The following is a 19927-nucleotide window of genomic DNA, read 5'->3' as shown; positions in this document are numbered from 1 at the left end:
TGGACACGGGTTATACAGGGCTGCTATGCACATTCTTACACAAATTTTTGTTTGAGCATCTGTTTTCAATTGCTGGGTCATGTGGTAATTCTATGTTTAACTTTCTGAGGAATCACCAAACTTTCCACAGCTGTTGCACTGTTTTACATTCTCCTAAACAACGGGTGAGGGCTCCAATTTCTCCACACCCTACCAGCACTAGTTATTTTATTTTTTTAATAGCTGTCCTAGTGGGTGTGAGGTAGTATCTCATTGTGGGTTTGATTTGCATTTCCCTAATGACATCTCTTCATGTGCTTGCTGGCCATTTATGTATCTTCTTTGGAGAAATGTCTATTTAAGTCCTTTGCCCATGTTTTAATTAGGTTGTATTTTTGTTATTCAGTTCTAAGCTTTCTATTTTCTTGAGAAGGTTATCTAATGTCTATTTTTTTCTTCCTCAAAGAGCAATTTTTTTGTTTTATTTATTATTTCACTGTTTTTCTGTTTCAACTCATTAATCTCTTTATCTACATGAATTCCTTCCTTCTGCTTTCCTTTGGTTTATTTGTTGTTCTTTTAACATCTTCAGTTAAGATGTTTGATTCATGTATTTTCATTCTTTCTCGTATCTCCTTTACTTTTAAATCAAAAAAGAGAAGAAAATCCCAAAGTCAAGTTCAAACAGTCACGGTGGCTGTAGAGTCTACTATCACCTATTACCAATGCTCAGGGAAGATGCACGGCCTTTAAAACAGCTAGCTGGATCAAGAATGTGGAGGCGGGGAGAGGAGAGCCCCAGGGGAGAGGTGTCAGTGTGGCTTTAATGTACCAGGTGGTAAACATCTTCTTCCCTCTCCTCCTCAATCCAATGAATTAATATACAGCTTCTGATGGGTAAGCAATTCAGAGTTCAAATCTAATTATGAAGGTGCTGTAGCCTGAGATCACCCACGAGAAAACAAAAGTGACGGCTAAGGGTCTATGGTACATGGCAAGACACAAGGGAGGAACTCAGGGTCACCAGGAACAGGACAAGCTGAAGGACACTAAAGTGACCAATTTTTACGAAGAAAAAGAAGTTCCTATGGACATCACAGGGTTAGTGACAGGATATCAATGCACTGGTTATGTTCTCTTGAACCAGAAGAAGACAGATTCCAAACTACATTACATGGCGGAGTGAAGAGGGGATGAGTCCATCGTATAAATATGGCTCTCCAAACAGGAGGGGAGGCATTAGTAAACTTCCACACGGATGGAACCTTGTTAGGGGCTTAACAAACTATACTTTTAACCTTAATGTACAGCTGGAAGACGCAGACTCAGAGAGGCTAAAACACTTGCCCAGTGTAACTCAACTGGAAGTAGGAGATTCTGAACTCAAGTCTCTGAAACTCCAAAACCTATGTTCTTTCTACTATGCCAACAGCTTTCTGCCTGTTGGCTTAAAAGACATAATGTGAGTAGAAATAATTTAGTTTGAACTGATGAAGTTTCAGTCCTTAGAACTGAAAAGGGGGAATAAGCCAGTAAAAGTTGAAAGGGACCATGTCAAAGACCTCCTCACCATTTGGGGGAAGTCTGCCTGAACTAATGAAAAATAGCCCACTTAAAATAAAATGCAATTTAAATACTTGTGGAATAATGACTAGCAGGTTAACAAAGTGCTGCCTCACAAAATTTCTTGGGAAAACTATTTCAGTTATTGGGTAAGAATAATTTTAGTGATCACATAATTGATGTGTATAAATGGCTTTTTTAAGGTGTTTAAAAGTGCTCGAAGAGTCAGTAAATACAAGTTAGACAACTTTTGTTAACAGACTCGTCTCTCAGAAACAGGAATGTGGCTGTAACTTGGTTCACATTGGAATAATTCCAAAGTCTTTATCAGTGGAGTCTGCGTTCTTGGGTCACCTATCAAGTCCTAGCAATCTCCCCATCTAATTCAAAGCCCATCACATCCTTTCCAGAACACAGCGAGAAATTCCTGGGTCTGGCAGGTGACATGCACTGGTCTGAGTTCTCTTTACATAATTCCCCTTGACCTAGGCCACCAGTTTCATTGGAACCTGTTTATGGGTGGGAGAAGAAATGGGAATCACATATCAGCTACCTAGTTAATACTAACTGAGGGAACATAAATCCCAAACTTTAAAGAAGTATACTCTTTGATCTAGCAGTTTCAGTTGTAGGGATATAACCTGTAGATACAATTGCACACATGTAATGAACATGGATGTTTACAGTAGTGAAAAACTGGAAACAAATATAAATCATTAGGGAGTTATTTAAATAAATTATAGTATAATAATGGCTCTGCTACTGAGAGCTGGTCAGGTTGTTAAACTACGTGTGCCTTCGTTTCCTTATCTGTAAAATGGGGTAACAGTTTTACCTCTTCGGCCTGTTTTGGAAGTATATAAATTAACATCAGCTTAGCACTTAGAATAACATCTGGTGGTGGTATTATTATTATATTATTATTACTGCATTCATATAATAGAATTTTATACAGCTAATAAAAGGAAGGAGGTACATTTGAATATACTGATGCGGGAAGATCTTCAAGCTATATTAAGTTTTAAAATCTTACAAATGGAATGAAGCCATTTTGAAAGAAAAAGCACACATGTACACACACCATAAGTGCATGCACAGAAAATGTCTGGCAGGAAACATGTCGAATTGCTCACGGTAGTCACCTCTAGAAAACGGCTTGGTGGGAGAGGCTGAAGGCTTTTACTTTGAGGAGGGGGTGGCTTAAAAGATGTTAAATACCTTTACAAGGGTTGCAGGATACACAATTCTAAAAAGTTGTTACCATTAGCGGTTTTCCATTTCAGTTAGGAAAAGTGAAGGAACACTGAGAAATTAACTGATTTGATTCAGTCAGAAGCACCTGTGCCTGTCTAACTTCAAAGAACCAACTCTAAGTTTAGGAGCTTTTATCAAATGAGTTCAAGTTGACCAAGTGGCAATACAGAGGTCACTAAGAAAACGAAGTCCTTCTACAGTGACACAAATCTTTTCTCTCTCGTTGATTATAAACCCAAAGGAAAGATACCAGAGGCAGCAAAAGGAAACTGGAGACCTATCTGTGGGTACTGACCCTGGCCCATCATCAGACAAGACTAGAACTGGCCACATCTGCTACGGTAGGCAGGACTTCGGTCAGCTTGCCCCAGCCACATTCCACAGACCCGCGCACGACACAGACAAGGGCACATCAATATCGAGTAGCACAGGAGAGCAGCTTCCGCATCTCAGACTTTCTCTGGGAAGCCTTACCATCTTGCTTTTCACGAGTTCCTCGATTGCACTGACAAGCTCGGCGGCACTCGGCGTTTCGGAGCTGGTGGGGCGGACTAACAACCGAGAAGAGGCCTAAGGAAGAAGTTCAGAAAGAGACAAGGGGGAGGGGGATGCCTCGCATTAGTAACTGGACAGACAATACAAGCTCTGCATGCTCGATCTCGTTTTAAAAGTAATTCCAGACAAAAAGACCACAGGTTTGTCTTTGTTTGCATTTATTTAAAGCCATCCTTTTTAATTTACAATATTCTGACAGGAAACATTAAATAAGACCTGCTCTGGGATACACGTGGAAAGCAGACTAAGTCTGTTTTCAATCCGCGGTCATGTAACATCGTAAGGTTTTTCAAAGAGGTGACTGGGCAGGGAATATTCTAGCTGTAACTTTTGCAATGCTGGCCAGGCTATTGGTTAAGGAGAAAAAAAAAAGAAAAGATAAACAGAGTCTGATCACCGGAATAATGAAAGACTTAAGGTCTAATGAGTGAATCCTTAAATAATCAGGAACAGAAACAGCGTAATAAAAATGGCTTAACTGTGTTTCTGGGGTTGAGAAAAGAACCAAAGAAAAAAGAAAGGGAAGGGAAGGAGTCAGGGAGCAGAGGGGGGACAAGCTCACCATTTTCTGTGCCATCCATTTCCCCAAGATTAGTGCAGAGTACAGAAGATCTGCAGCCTCACAAGCTACCAGATGCCATTTATGGCTAGAATAGAGGGTGTAAAGGGGTCGACAGAACGGGGGCTGGGGGAGGGGCTACTCAAGTCCAGTCTCAGTAATTGGCAAACGGTGCGTTTGCAGATTACTTGCGCTGTGGATTAACTGAAAACTGGAAGAGGGCGTAATATGAACCTTGCGTCATATTAAGGACAGCCGGGACACATGCGACACAGGTGAGCTGTCCTAACGGTGCAGTTGCCATGTGAGACACACGGATTCATACATGTACCATGGGGCTTTCACATGTGTGGGTCAGAATGTGCACTTCGCAAAACAAACGTGGGTATGCTCTAATGAAGCTTGGAATATGGAGGGAAGAAAATAAAAGGGGGGGGAAGAAAAAGTCAAATGGCAAGGTAAGGAAATTGAGCCAAAACAGACACGGAACACAAATCAATGTAAGGCTGCAGTGAAAAGTTAACAAAAAGAGAAAACAGAACAGAACAAAAAATTAGTCACAAGGTAATACACCGTCTGGGAATATCACTACAGATTTTTTTTTTTAAATGAAGAACTGCTATAGTAATACTCGATGAGGTAACACAACAACCCACTCATGAGTCTGGCGAACAGAAGACGACAGTGCGGCTCACTCTTAAACGGAGAAAACCACGCTCTTATTTGGTGAATACGTCAACGCGGCCTCCCACCTCGCTGATGGAGAGCCACCCAGATTCAAGCATTTCTGCTCCTTCCTTTTAAGAAAGGTATAGCTTAGAATGTTCTGCCTAAATAGTTTAGGAGTTGTCAGAAAAAGAGCATGGCCCGGGTGTCCGGCCAGTCACTCTCTGGACACGGGGACCAGGTCCTTTCTCACCTAGGGGCCTCCCTTCCTGTCCACCCCCGCAACAGCACACAACCACCTAACCAAGTCCTTCACTTGCAGCCACCCTTCTCCGACCTGCACTCCCGTAGGCTGGCCTGAGTGCTAAAAAGGGGGGAGGAGACAGAGTTCTACAAAGAAGGGGCTGAGGAACATCTGATTTTGGATAAATCTAATGTTAGACGTAACACAGCTGCTATTGCTGGGCTCACAGTGGTCAGTTACTGGAGTGCAGAAGATTCTGGGTCAGCAAAACACAGGCAACCCAGCAAGTGCCCACTTTAGTATCACTGATGAGGAGAAGAGGGGAAGGGGAAGAAAAAAAAAAAAAGGGAAGAAAGGAGGGGGAAAATGTGGAAAACATCTGTTTTATTCAGAAAACTTAGTTATTGCCAAAAACCAAACCAAGACAAAAGCAAAATCACCAGTAATGACTTCCTAGCATGGTTTCAACATCTGACAATTTTGAGGAGCACAGTGGGGCCAGACTGTTAGATAGGGAGGGCAAGCTACATTGAGCAGGCTTCCTTTTTGCAATTTTGTTTTCAGGGTTCTGCAATTGGGATGTTTGAGATCGTTTTAGGCTATGAAAGGGCTCAAGAGATAAACTGATTTCTTTGGCTTGAAGCCTCTGCAAACATTTAAAGAGAAGATTCATGGCTCACGACTCACCCCTATACTTTTATAACTATCCCTGCACTCCAGTATGCACGCTGATCCTGCAGACTCACGTCTGACGTGCTGGGAAAGCAAACGGGCGGCAATATAATCTCATCTGAAAACAAAACCTACGTGCCAAAATGGCCCACAGAGAGAACGAGAGGCCTAGTGTGTTGGTCCAGTGTCTCAATTGCAGACGGCCTATGATTTCTCTGACTGTTCTCTCAGGGATTCTTGTCAATGCATGGAGGAAAATCAAAATCACTTTGAAAGTAACCATTACTGAAGGATCATTAGAATGCGTGGGCCTATTGATACGGCCACACACGCGTGAGAAACTGCACGCAGGGCACTGTTTATCCCAAATGGACTTCGTTATTTACACAGTGGGGTGAAGAGCGGCTGAGTCAGCTTGGAAAAGCACCGTGTCTCCTCGGCGTCTTTTCCAGAACCACGGGAGGCTCACGCTCCTGCAAGGAGGCGGGTGCGCAGCTCAGACCCCCAGGGAGCCCTGCCCCCCTTTACCTTGTCATCCTGCGAGTCCGGCTGGAGGAGGCTGTGCTGCTGAATGGCCATGGGTGGGGGCAGAGGCACGGCATCGGCCCCCTCCTCCCCTTCCTCTTCTCCACAGCTCTGCATCCCGGAGGAGGAGGACTTGGAGAGGGTGCCGCTGCTGAGGCCCTCGTTCCGGCCCCTCTGAAACCAAACCAGTACGTGCGTGTTACATTCTAGGCCACGACCGTCAACGCCGGTTCCCGGACACTGAGCTCCACGGGGTTAACCGGGAAAGTGCAGCAAGGGCAGCAACTGAGAGGACGGAAGATGGGAACAAATGTGACTTTTCATTCCCAGCCTTCTATCCAACTGTCTTGCTTGCCAACTTGCATGAGAGAAGCCAGTGAGCGTGGCTTTTGAAGGGACTGCCGACAGGATCTGTCTGGCTCTGAGCACAGTTCATCTTCAACCAGCCAACTACAAAGGTTCAAAACTGGGAACCATAACTCTCACGTCAGTTCCATTCGTCTGGGCTAGCTCCTTTTATTTCTGGTACTTTGTTCAGAGTAAAATTTACTGAAATAATGAAATGAGGGTATAAAAAAAACTATAATCTAAAATGCATTTTAAGAATCTGAATTAAGTATCACATTCATTTTCCTCCTTTCCTGCTTTTAGAAAAAGAATTTCAGTTTTGTTTCTACTAAGAAGACAGATTTATAAAATGGATCCATGAACACGTAATGAACATGTACCAATTGACAGCCAATGACAAAAATATGCTCAGGAATAAAACCAGCGGAAAACACAAATCTGCAAAAGAAACGAAATGATACAAATCTTCTCTCTTCCCTCTCTGCTTTTTTCTTTTTCAAGTCTGGGAGGGACTTGGGGAGTCCAAGCTAGAAATCCCCAGGGCATCTCACTGATAGGCCCATGCCGAAAGGCCCACCTGTGGATCATGAGGGCATCACTGTTCTTCCGGCAGAGCTTAAAGCCCCTCTGAACAAATGGACATTTTAAAAACTCCTGCTATGAGTCAGAATCGACTCAATGGCAACGGGTTTGGTTTTTGGTTTTGGCAGACTTACCTAGGTTTATCTTTGGTGACGTGGGAATATTCCAGCGTTTAAAATGATTGACTGCTAACCAAAATGTTGCTGGTTCAAAACTACCAGTGGCTCCATGGGAGAAAGATATGGCAGTCTGCTTCCATAAAGATTTACAGTGAGGTGTGAAAGGTTGCTTTTGTGTTAGAAGACCTTTCTAGCCATGGTCTTACAACTCCCACTTAAATGATTGTGCACGACTGTGCAGATGTGGTACCTGCGGTCCACCAAGGGGACTGGTCAGTTGTGCCATCCTGCTGGGCTTGAAATGAGCCACCTCAGAGGCAGGAGAGAGAAGAGACCCCCACCACCAAGGAAGGAGAGACCGGCAGGAGAGACCCGCAGGAGATGGCATGGTGGGCTTCCCGGCCCACAGAGTAAGAAAGCAGAGTGCCTTTGGGCAGAGACTAAGGATCAGGGAGAGGCTTGTCTGCGAGCACGGCTGAGAAGAGGCTGCCCTGATTAAAGAACTATCCTTGAGTGTTCCTGAGCCTGAATTGTAACCTGTTACTTCCCTAATAAACCCCATAATGGTGAGTATGGTCTGTGAGTTCTGTGTGGCCACTGCAATGAATTATTGAACCTAGCAGACAAGCAGAAGCCTGCCGTGGGAGGGACGGTTGGTGTCAGAATCGGTAAAGATGGCAGAGAGAGGAGGCATGTCTGACCCCTGTCTCATAGGAATCAGCCTTGGGCTATTGATCTCGATTCTCCTTCCCCCTTGTGAAGTCAGAGGAGATCAGACACGACCCCCACACCATTTTTACAGGTCTTGGAAACCCCATGGGGTCATTACAAGTCGGAATTGACTTGATGGCATTGGGTGGTGGTAGTGGGTACTACTGGGCTAGCAAAGTAAATTAGATATTTTCTACTCAGGGTAAGATATAAGTGTAGATAGTGAGGGAAAATAAATAAATAGGAGGATGCAAACATTCTTCAAATCCTTCCAAGGCGTTTTAGTGCTAACTCAGGGACTTCTTAATCTTTTGCAACACTAAGCGGTACCCGCTGGCCTTGCCTACGTGGTAGAAGTGAAGGAGAGCAGGGCTGCAGTAGCTCAGCATCCACTTCCTTCTAGAGGAGGCATGGGGCTGGCCCCGCCTCAGAAGAAAAGCTCGAGGTCGTCTATTTCTGTATGAGAAGCCATGGGTGGTCTCTCCCATGCTTACATAGGAGCAACTATTTCATGTCTTGTTCCCACTGAGTCTAACAGTCCGCTTAGCGGAGAACTTAATGGGCATACCTGACTCTTACAATTTCCAGGTACGTGTAGAAAAACATGCAATTAAAACTAAGCTAAAAGTAGGAGGGAGTCCCTGGGTGGGCACATGGTTATTAACACACTCGGCTGCTAACAGAAAGGATGGGGGTTTGAGTCCACCCAGAGGTGCCTTGGAAGAAAGGCCTGGTGATCTACTTCTGAAAAATCAGCCTTTGAAAAACCTCATGGAGCACAGTTCTACTCTGACACACACGGGATCATCAGGAGTCAGAGCAGACTCCATGGCAACTGATAAAGACGAAAACAGGACCAAATTAGTTTATCTATGTTGTTAATTGCCACCAAGTCGATTCTGACTCATGATGACCCTGTGTATACAGAGTACAATGGCTCCAGAGGGTTTTCAAGCAGACTGCCAGGCCTGTCTTCTGAGGGTCCTCTGGGTGGGTTTGAACCGCCAATCTTTCAGCTAGTAGTCAAGTGCTTTAACTGTTTGCACCACCCAGGGATTCCTTTAGTCACGAGACAAGTGACTAATTCCTAAACTTAAAAAAACAGAGAGAGAGAAAACGTGGGGTCTAGTGTTTGGCCTTGCACAATTTAAACCAGCCATAGTTAAGCCCACACAGACCCTCACCTCTTCAATGGTCTCGTCCTGGGGCGTGGCCGCGCTGTCGTCTGAGTCTTTCTGAGAGCCCGCATCGACACTCTTGCGGACCTCCCTGCTCTTCTTGTGTTTGTGGGCCAGCTTCTTCACGTGCCCGTCAGCCTTGCCACTGCTGAGGCGCCGCACGGGGCTTGTCAGCCACTTCCTCAGGGTGTTCCCTGGACGCTTGGGGCCGGGTGAGCTTTGGGCCCCAATCATATGGGGCTGAAGAGACGCTACGGATGCAGGTGGACTGGCATCGTTACTGGAGACGGAGAGCGAGTCTGTCAGGATGAGAAAAAAACAGAAGTTTTACTGAACATCACAGAAATCCTTACAGTGTGGAAGCCCACGCTTTCCGGGCACCATTTTTCCAGATGCTTTAGTACCGCCCAGCGGTGTGTGGGGTGTGGACAGACTGCTGAGAGCTTTGCTGACTGGATTCACCACCAAGGTGCAAATATAAGGGACCACCACACACACGTACTCTCTCTCAATGTTTACCAGACTTGAGTGCTGCTACAGGTGACCTTTCTCAAGATGTACCTCCCTCCAAAAACACCCACATCACCGATCCTGAAGACCTGTACCATTCTCACACAGACTTAAAATGTCACCATTATGCAAAACATCACAAAGGCATTGCAAGACAGAATTTTAAATCATGTTCATGCATTTTCTTGATGAGCTAATACAAAGCAAGAAGAATTTAAAGGAAATTAAAAAATTTTTAAGCTCCATCAATTGACATACTTATCACAAATGAATCCTGTCAGATCAGTATATTAGTTTGACTCACCATCAGTAAATAAAAGTACAAGTATGTACTTTTATATGTAAAGGTATAACTTTGGGTAGATTTGACTTGGTCAGACTTTGTGACAAGCAGCACACATTTGGATGGTTGCTTCATTCAATGTCAAGAATGAAGTCTGTGGCTGTGGAAAGAGTAAAGCTCAGGGCTTGCTGGGAGATCAAGCCCCTGACCCACTGGTCACAGCTAGACTCCCTTGAACCATACAAACATACAGCATCCTCACCATCAGCCTCAGCAAAGTCACTTCACATGATGGAGTAAATGCCAGCAATAACTGAAAATATAGCAACATACTTTTTATTTTAATTGTGGTGCTTCAAGTGAAAGTTTACAGTTCAAGTTAGTCTCTCATATGAAAATTTATATATACATTGCTTTGTGACCCTAGTTGCTCTCCCTATACTGTGACAGCACACTCCTTTCCACCCTGGATTTCCCATGTCCCTTCAACCAGCTCCTGACCCTCTCTACCTTCTCATCTCGCCTCTGGGCAGGAGCTGCCCATTTAGTCTCATGTATCTACTTGAGCTAAGAAGCACACTCCTCATGAGTATCATTTCATGTCCCATAGTCCAGTCTAATCTTTGCCTGAAGAGTTGGCCTCGGGAATGGTTTAGTTTCGGGCTAATACAGTCCAGGCACCATGTCTTTCAGGGTCCCTCCAGTCTCAGTCAAACCATTAAGTCTAGTTTTTTAACCAGAATTTGAGTTCTGTACCCCACTTTTCTCCTAGCAACACGTTTTAAAAAGGAATGTGAGGAGATGGGAGTCCTCCGCAAATAACCAAAATTCTCTACAGAAAATACGTCCAAATGAACCCTGTCACTGCACCTCAAAAATTAAACCCAGTCAAGCCTGGGCTAATGATTTCTCAAGAGAAAAAAAATGGAACCAAAAAATTCAGGTAACAGCGCTCAACAAATCCACAGACCTGTGCTGAGGTGTTACTTCACAAACTAAAGACCAGGGACCTCGGACCCTGCCTGGCCCCTCCTGAGCCCTTGATGCTGGCTCTACCACAATTAAATGGAATAAAATACTTTAGAAAATGGGATGATGGAGAAGAGTAAAATCATTCGCTGTGCTTGTTAATTTCTTAAATCTTTTACAGTCTTTTAAAAGTAAATCAAAATCAATCCTTGGAAATAGTCCTTTAGACAGACACCTGTATTAGCTGTATTTACTTCTGTAGCACTGGAGACAATTGCGTGCAGCAGTTGAAAAGCAAGAGAGTTAATTCCTCCCAATCCTGCGATTATGTGTATAGAGAGTCAACACCCATCTCCCACTAATGTTCCAGACGCTTGGACTAGACAGTGGATACCACCCGTCTAATTGCTGTCCGTTCCTTCCTTGGCCCAGCCCATGGATCACTAAAGGGTATAATCTTCCATAAACAGATGATACATTTTAAGCAGGGTCACTCATTCTTAAAAATCTAGTTTCTCAGAGGCAGACTTTGATTAAAAATGAATCAATATTGCATTCTGGTTTAGAATAATAACCTCCCTCCCATGTACGTATATAAGACCTGGGTGGGGGGGCAACCGTTGCCCTTGAGTCAATTCTGACTCATAGCAACTCTATACGACGAGTAGAACTACCTCACAGAGTTCCCAAGGAGCGCCTGCTGGATTTGAACTGCCAACGTTTTGGTTAGCAGCTGTAGCTCTTAATCACTATGCCACCAGGATTGAGAGCTATTAAAACGTTTGCATACTGACAAACATAAGCCTCACTCTTCCTGAGGTACCGTCCAGAAGAGGTACAGAAGGATGAAATTGTTAAAGTGTTCATGCAGTTAATACCACCTGGGAACTCTCTCAGGTGCTGATTTAGGCTCAAAGGCGGGCGAGGCAGACGTGGTCCCGAACTTCAGGGATTCTTGGTATAGTAATGACAGAAAGGACAAAGAGAGGAGGAAGGTTTGGCTTATTCACATGCCCCGTGACAATTTATTCACTTTTTTTTTTTTTTTTTTAAGCCCCCACTATTGTCAAGACCCTGTGCTGGGCACAACAGGTGACATATTCACAGTCATTTACTGGCCATGGCTTGGAGCCATGCCCTGTGCTTGCCACTGGGACAGAAAAGAAAAATCTAGTCTCTTCACTTGGGGGACCCACCACATAGTGTTTCCTGGGATCACACAGTTGCCACACCTGCAGGAATGTGACACATGGCATAAGAGAGGCACAAACCCTGTGTGACGCTGACGAGGAAACCGAGAGAGGCATCAAGGAAGGCTTCATGGAAGAGGTGGCACTGAACTAGTCTGAATGAGCTGGGCCTGAGGAATCCGTGCACTAGATTATGGAACCTAAGCTCCACGAGGTCAGGGGCTTTGTCTGCCTCGGTTCATGATGTCCTCCTAGGGCCTCACATGATTCCTGGCATACAGGAGGCAATCATTAAGTACTGAATGGAAATATCAGAAATCACCAGCTGAAGGAAGGGAGCAAGCTGATTCACAGCCCGTATTTTAAGGACAGTCATTTCTTTGACATATATAACCGCAGAGAGGAGGAATTATGACGGTGGCAGCAGGTAGGGGTTGGGAACAGATGGGCTCGGATGTGACGGGGACTCACTAACGGAGCTGTGGCATGCTTGTGGGAACTGAAGGGGCAGGGAAAAGACCAGGGCTCGCTCAGAATAAATCTAAACTGAGTGCAGGTCTTAACACTCATAAGCAGGATACTTACACCACCTAAGTCTACAAAATCAACGACACATATGTCTTTGGGCCTGAAAGTGAGAATCTGGAGGAATTTGGAATGGGAGCAATGAAGCATAGAAGAAGACCCTAAGTGAAAAAAGGATGCCTATCAGGAATTCTGAGTCTCCTTATCCAACCTAAACGTGTGAGGTTATGGAGAAGAGAGAGAGTGGGTTGTGGGCAGGGACCTGGGCAATCTCCCTGCACTATGAAGACCGCCCCACTGCTCAGCAGACCCAACGGGCCTTTGGAAGCGCGAGAGAATGAACTGCAGTCAAATACCAACGCTTTGGAGGACCCAGCTGGCTTTACAAGGATAATGCACAGGGCGTTTTAGCTTTGCCTGGGAAAGGATCTGCTTGCTGTAAAGTGATTTCAGAAGAAGAAACTAGAGACATTACTTCCTTGCTTCTCTCTGTGAGCTCAGCTGCACAGGATTTGGGTCTCTGCACTTTGGGAAGTAGGTTCAAAAGAGATTTCCTTCTTAGCTGGCAAGTCAGGTGTTAAAACCCGGCAGTGGCCTAACCGTTCCTCCGATGGGCAGGACGGAAGCAGGGTGCTCAAGGTCAGGGCTCGCCAGGGTCACAGATGGAACGCGTAGGCATCTGTGGCTCTGCTATTCTGAAGGGAACAAGCAGTTCTCTACCTGAGTTCCATTAATCAAATTACTTAAGTGACAGTATTTCACTGTGCCAGAATAATCAGAGCTTAGAAAAATGCTAGCAGCAAGTTGCAATTACAAACGAAGACTGGAACTTTGTTGAACTTTTTATTTTACCTTGAAAAAAATTTATTTTCAGAAGTCTGATAATATACAGGGAAAATTTCCCCATCTACCTCTAAAATCCACCACTTGTCAGTTTGCTGTACTGTGGTGGCTTACATGGCACTGTTATGCTGGAAGCTATGTCACTGGTATTTCAAATACCAGCAGGGTCACCCATGATGGACAGGTTTCAGTGGAGCTTCCAGACTGGGACAGACTAGTAAGAAAGGCCTAACAATCTGCTTCCGAAAATTAGCCGATGAAAACCCTATGGAATGCAACAGATCATTGTCTGACTCACTTTGGATACGTCATCAGAAGGGATCAATTGCTGGAGGAGGACTTTGTGTTTGGTGAAGTAGAGATCCGGTATGGGAAACCCTTGGTGGGATGGATTGCCACAAGAGCTGCAACAATGGACTTAATCATGCCAGCGATCATGCGGATGAAGTAGAACCAGGCCATATTTCATTCTCTTGTACAGGAGGTTGCCATGAGTCAGAGTCAACGCAACAGCAGCTATCCATCCATCCACCCAGCCATCTATCCCTCTCTAAAATTAGCAGACATTTTGTCTAGTGCAAATCTGATACATTAGCCACTGTGTTTGGTGACTAGCAATGAAAAAAATAACCAAAAATAAAAGTGAAATAGATAAATGACACCTGGTCTGTGCACTTTTGTCTTTAATGATGATGCTCAATTCATGTTACCTAACACTCTTGAAAATACAACAAATTAGGTATTTCTTTTCATATAGAAACTCTTTTTGCCTAAATCAATGGCCTGTTTCTGTGCTCTTTGCTGGGTTGTGACATAATGCATAAATCTGCAGCTTAAAAAGCTTAAAACTTATTTAAACTTAGCACAGTCATTAAGGGAATGAAACCTGCTGTTACTTGAGCCATTGAAGAACAGCCTTTGCCCTCTAGACCAACTGCTCTGTTGCACATTTTAACTGAAATCACATGTCCCAACAGTATCTCAGTAGAGTTACGATCTCCACTGTTACCGGGCTCAAACTGGACATAAAGAAAGCAACGAACAGAGCTTTAGAGTTCTCAGGTCTCTGGAGGATCTCAAATCACTGGTCTGCACACAGCTGACCTCCCCCAGTCAAGTGCCTGGTGGCTGTGATGTGTTGTGTTTGCAAGTGTGGCCCAAGTGTCCACCAACCAGATGGAGACACTTCTCAGGGCGTATCCCTCTTCTCTAAGCGTGGCCTTCTCCTCTGAAAGCACCAACACCAAACCAGTTGCCGTCGAGTTGATTCTGACTCACGGTGACCCCACACGTGTAGAACTGCTTCATAGGGTTTTGAAAGCTGACCTACTGGAAGCAGATCACCAGGCCTTTCTTCTGCGGCATTCTCTGGGTGGGTTTGAACCACCAACGTTTTGGTTAGTATCAAGTGCTTAACCGACTTCGCCGTCCAGGGACTCCTCTTCTCGTTTGAGACCTAACCTTTCTGCTCAGGGTTGGCATAGGATGGCTCAGTCCAACAGCAAGAGCAATCCTCAGAAGACAGACCCCTGTGGCCGCAGCATTTCCCCAGGCGGTAACTGTGTTATGAAACCCTGCATGTCCGTACAGAAAGTGACCATAACACTAGGCCCCGAGCTTCCTGCGTGCAGGGACCATGCCTGTTTTGTCCACAACTACACGCCCAGTCACCTGCAGGATGCCTGGCATGTCTGTGGAGAAGAGTAAATACAGGCTGAAGGAATGATGAGCACACACGCTCATCATAGGCTCAGTCATAGGCTCTGGGCCCTGTTACACTTCTCCCGGCCTAAGCATGCTAGCTGATCATGTAAGTCAACTATTATGACTCAGTGGTGTGTCCTAATAATTAAAAAAAAAATATATTGGCTTTACTGAAATACGTAATTCACACATCATACAATTCACCCGTTTGAAGTATATAATTCAGTGGTTTTTAGTATATTCACAACAATCAATCTTAGGACATTTTCATGTTCTTAATCATTTTCGTAACTGCAGGCCTAGACTGATGTCTAGGACATCCCACCTGTAGATTACGAGGCATGAATGAAGCAACCTAGAGGAATGATTTCATTCTGCTTCTATGTATCTTTTTAAACAAGTTGTCCCTTAATTAACAGGCCAAAGCAAGCTCAAGCATAAACAGACACAATCAGCACCTGACAGTCATTTAACAAGATGCCCCAGTATGTACAGGAAAAAGCTGTTTGTGATCTGCTTGAAGCCCCATGGGAGAAATTCAATTAAAGCTGATCTTCTCTTGTTTTGGAGAGGAAAAAAAAATTCCACATAGATGGCTTCTTTGCTCAAGTCAGAGTTCACACAAAGTCCACGCTAGATTTCTTCTTTAAAAAGAGACAGAACGAAAGCTAAAAAAAAGGGGTGGGGGGAAGCAGGGGCCCTGACCCTCAGCCCCCACAGGAAAGACAGCCACCAAGCGAACACACAGCACACGTACCCACTGCTGGGAGAAGAGAAATCTCCTTCCATTCCCAGTCTGTAAGCCTGGGACATCTGTGATGAATGAAACACTTTTTCTTTTTTTTTTTGAAATTTAAGAAAAAAGAAATGACTGTATCCTGTTAGTTTCAGACCTAGAAGAATCCCCCTTCATTTTAGCCCTCTCCTCATCTTCACAATGGTCAAAAGACTTAACGACGTCTGTAAGTGTTCTAGAGTAAAACTGAGGAGTCCTGGTGGCACAATGGTTAAGCGCTCGACTGCTATAACCAAAAGGTCTGCAGTTCGAACATACCAGCAGCTCTGCAGGAGAAAAGACCTAGCGATCTGCCCGTAAAGATTACAGCCTAGGAAACCCTATGGGACAGTTCTACTCTGTCATGTGGGGTTGCTATGAGTAGGAATTGACTCGCTGGCACCTAACAATAGAGTAAAATTGGATCACACGGTATGGGAGTAAACCAACTGAAAAACTCCAGCTCCTGAATATGAAAACCCTTCACCACAGTTGATGCGCTTCCCCATTCCATAATCTCAACAAAAGACGAGCTCCAGGAGGGCAGAGATTCTGGCAGCTCCGTTTACGCCATAACTCTAGAGCCTAGAGCTGCCTGGCACACGCAGGTGTCTAATATATGATGAGTGAGTGGTTTACAGACTAACAGACACATAATGGCAGTGGAGCCAGGGTTCAGATCCCACCTCTGTCAAGTGCTGGTTGGGGTATCTTACAAGTCCTGTTCTGGACCTTCTTTAGCTTCAGTTTCCCAACATGTAAAATGACAGCGATTGCTCCTGCCATACCAGGCTGCTGGCAGGATTAACAGGGGCCGAAATGCACAGAGAAAGGTCTTTGTAAATTTAAAGGCTAGCAAAAATATGGAGCAATACTTACATTTTTGCATGGAAAATGACACTGCAAAAGGCAAGGAAGGACATTGCAAAAGGATAAAGCGCAGCAGCAAGGGGGTAATGGCCTGTTGGAAGGACGCACCCTGGGCCAACAGCAGGAGGAGGAACAGGTGGACGGCGACGGCCAGCTCGCTTGGGTGCTGGTGTCATATGGCTTCACTGCGTCATTGTACATATGCTGTGACAGGCGCCCCTCCCACCACATGATGTCAGTCATGCGCACCCCCGGGACCAGTGCTAACGGTCCTGTCATGTCTGACCAGGCGAGACCACCCCCAGAAGCATACACTCAGCCCTGGGAGGCTTTCCAATAGGGACGTCTCACATTTCACATTCTCCTCCAAATTTTCTGAGTAATTTGATCGTTACCTCTGTACTTTTTAATACTGGATTTTAATTTCCTGCTTTTGGAATCAAGGTCATGTTCATTGGAATTAAATAACGTCTCCTCCAAAGACCCCCCCAAAACGGCTGCGGCTAGTTAGTTTTCAAGAAAGATATTCTCATCTTTCTGTCCATTGTTGTAGTCAGTTGCCGCTGAGTCGATGCCAACTCATAGTGACCTGTGTGCACTGTCCATTGTCCACTGTCGGTGTTCGAAAATACTTCTCAAATAAACAAAGTGATGACGTCCTGATAAATTCTCTAACCAAGATAAGCATAACTCAGAGGCACACTTCCAAAGTAAAGTGGTAATTTAAAGTTCTACTTGTCAGGACTTACAGAGATGTTTATTTGGCAGTTATTGCTATTTATTAGAGAAAGACTAATGACAGAGAAAGAGAATTCACAGACACTTTGGAGTCGCTGCTTCTAAAGTCTAAAATAATCCCAGCAGGCTACGTGAAGACAGACCTGGATTAATCAGGGGCACCTGGCCTTCGGCAGTTTCTCAGACCTCTGTTTATCGAGAATTCAATGCAGTGGACCACATTTTTATTCAGGAAGTTCTTCCACCATACCAGGAAGGCTATAATGTACTTGTGAAAATCATAATTTACTTATAAAGCAAAAAGCAAGTAAGTTGTTAGCTTATGACTGCTGACTGGGTTGGTTCAAATACTCTAAGGCAAAATTTTTTAAGTAAATTGAGAGTATCTCTGTGCTTTTCAATACTCGATATTAATTTCACGCTTTTTGAATCAAGGTCACATTTACTGAAATTAAAAAAAAAAATGATACACTAGAAATTCTCTTGTAGATCACACAAAAAAAGGAACTAATTTGTAAATTATTTTTCCAGATGCAGCTCCTAGGGACTGCAACTTCTGTTTGTTTTATGCAGTCAATATAACTGTCTCCACAGGCTCGAGATGCTAATTTAAGACGATGATGAACGAGATGAAGCTGTTGGGGAATTTCAGGTAACGAAGAGGAAACTGACTATCCAGTGAGGATAGTGACACTTTTGATGGCTCACAATACAAAAGCAAGTATTTTGATAATATTTTCCAAATTTAAATCTATACTGTACTTGTGACTATTTGAAAACTTTCCTTGACTAACTTCTGCTTTTTCATGCCAGTTGTTTTGCTCTTATGTAGGTTATTTAATCTACTGTCTTTGAGGGCCAATGGTTTTTAATTTGCTCCTCAGCCAAATGCAGACACATCAGGGGTTGAAAACACCAGACTTGCATTGGGCACTGTCTCCCCGGGTGAGTTATTCTCCTCTCTGCACACACCTATGCTCCTCTGCCTGTAACTGTCATGGTAACGGCATGTTAGCGCAGGAAATCATCTTCAAAAATGTCAGGGGCTGTGCACAGCCACTGAGCACTACTTTGGGGGATGACGCTGACTGAAAGGAGCCCTGGTGGCGCAGTGGTTAAGTGCTCAGCTCCCAAAAGAAAGGTCAGCGGTTTCAACCCACCAGTCACTCCGTGGGAGAAAGATGTGGCGGTATGCTTCCGTAAATATTACGGCCTTGGAAACCTTATGTGGCAGTTCAACCCTGTCCTATAGCATCACTATGAGTAGGTACTGACTTGAGGGTTTGGTTTGGAATGACTAAAGACTGAAAGGTGTGACAAGAAAATATAATAAAAGTTAATTTTACACATGTTGCAATTTGATGCAGAATCGGTCCTTAATATAAAAAATGTGAACTTTGTATTTTGCTTTCAAAAAATGAAGTGAGCACAGAAAATATGGAGAAAAATGATAAATACCTCAGCTTAAAAAAAAAAAAAAAATCCCTACGTCTGTGGAAAGAGATAAGGGAGAAACTCAATATCATCAGTCAGAACAAGCTAGGGGTCGACTGCGGAACAGACCATCAATTGATCATATGCAAGTTCAAGTTGAAGCTAAGGAAAATTAGAACAAGTCCACGAGAGTCAAAGTATGATCTTGAGCATATCCCACCTGAATTTAGAGATCATCTCAAGAATAGATTTGACGCACTGAACACTAATGACTGAAGACCACAGGAGTTGTGAGATGACAGGAAGGAAATCATACATGAAGAAAGCAAAAGGTCATTAAAAACACAGGACAGAAAGAAAGACCAAAATGGATGTCAGAAGAGACTATGAAACTTGCTCTTGAATGCAGAGTAGCTAAAGCAAATGGAAGAAATGAGAAAGTAAATGAGCTGAACAGAAGATTTCAGAAGTGCAGCTCAAGAATATAAAGCAAAGTATTATAATGACATGTGCAAACACCTGGAGTTAGAAAATCAAAAGGGAAGAACTTGCTCGGCATTTCTCAAGGTGAAAGAACTGAAGAAGACATTGAATGCTTCAAATTGCAATACTGAAGGATTCTATAGGCAAAAACTTGAACGATTCAGGAAGCATCAAAAGAAGATAGAAAGATTATACAGAGTCACTGTACCAAAAAAGAACTGGTCAATGTTCAAACATATCAGGAGGTATCATATGATCAAGAACCGATGGTACTGAAGGAAAAAGTCCCAGCTGCACTGAAGGCATTAGCAAACAACAAGTCTCCAGGAATTGAATTAAACTGACCAGAACTGATGGAGTACCAACTGAGATGTTTCAACAAACGGATGCAATGCTAGAAGTGCTCACTTGTCTACGCCAAGAAATTTGGAAGACAGCTACCTGGACAACTGACTGGAAGAGATCCATATATGTGCCTATTCCAAAGAAAGGTGATCCAACAGAATGGGGAAATTATCGAACAATATCATTAATATCACATACAAATAAAATTTTGTTGAAGATAATTCAAAAATGGTTGCAGCAGTACATTGACAAGAACTGCCAGAATTCAAGCCAGATTCAGAAGAGGACATGGAATGAGGGATA

The 19927-nt window shown here is 44.0% G+C and overlaps 1 protein-coding gene across 1 annotated transcript in view; it reads right to left on the bottom strand.

Moving 5' to 3' along the window:
• Positions 1 to 19927, bottom strand: part of TRIO (trio Rho guanine nucleotide exchange factor) — a 285006-nt gene that overhangs the window by 44414 nt on the left and 220665 nt on the right. Inside the window, exons 33-35 of the mRNA XM_023738420.1 lie at positions 8962 to 9254; positions 6021 to 6191; positions 3271 to 3366 (exon numbers count right to left, since the gene is read on the bottom strand). Coding sequence (XP_023594188.1) covers positions 3271 to 3366; positions 6021 to 6191; positions 8962 to 9254 — 560 coding nt within the window. The remainder of the gene's footprint in view (positions 1 to 3270; positions 3367 to 6020; positions 6192 to 8961; positions 9255 to 19927) is intronic.

Source organism: Trichechus manatus, unplaced genomic scaffold (genome assembly GCF_000243295.1).
Source record: "Trichechus manatus latirostris isolate Lorelei unplaced genomic scaffold, TriManLat1.0 scaffold00116, whole genome shotgun sequence".
Lineage (NCBI taxonomy): Eukaryota > Metazoa > Chordata > Mammalia > Sirenia > Trichechidae > Trichechus > Trichechus manatus.
The sequence above is the reverse complement of the archived record's forward strand: the minus strand, read 5'-3'. Positions and strand labels throughout refer to the sequence as shown.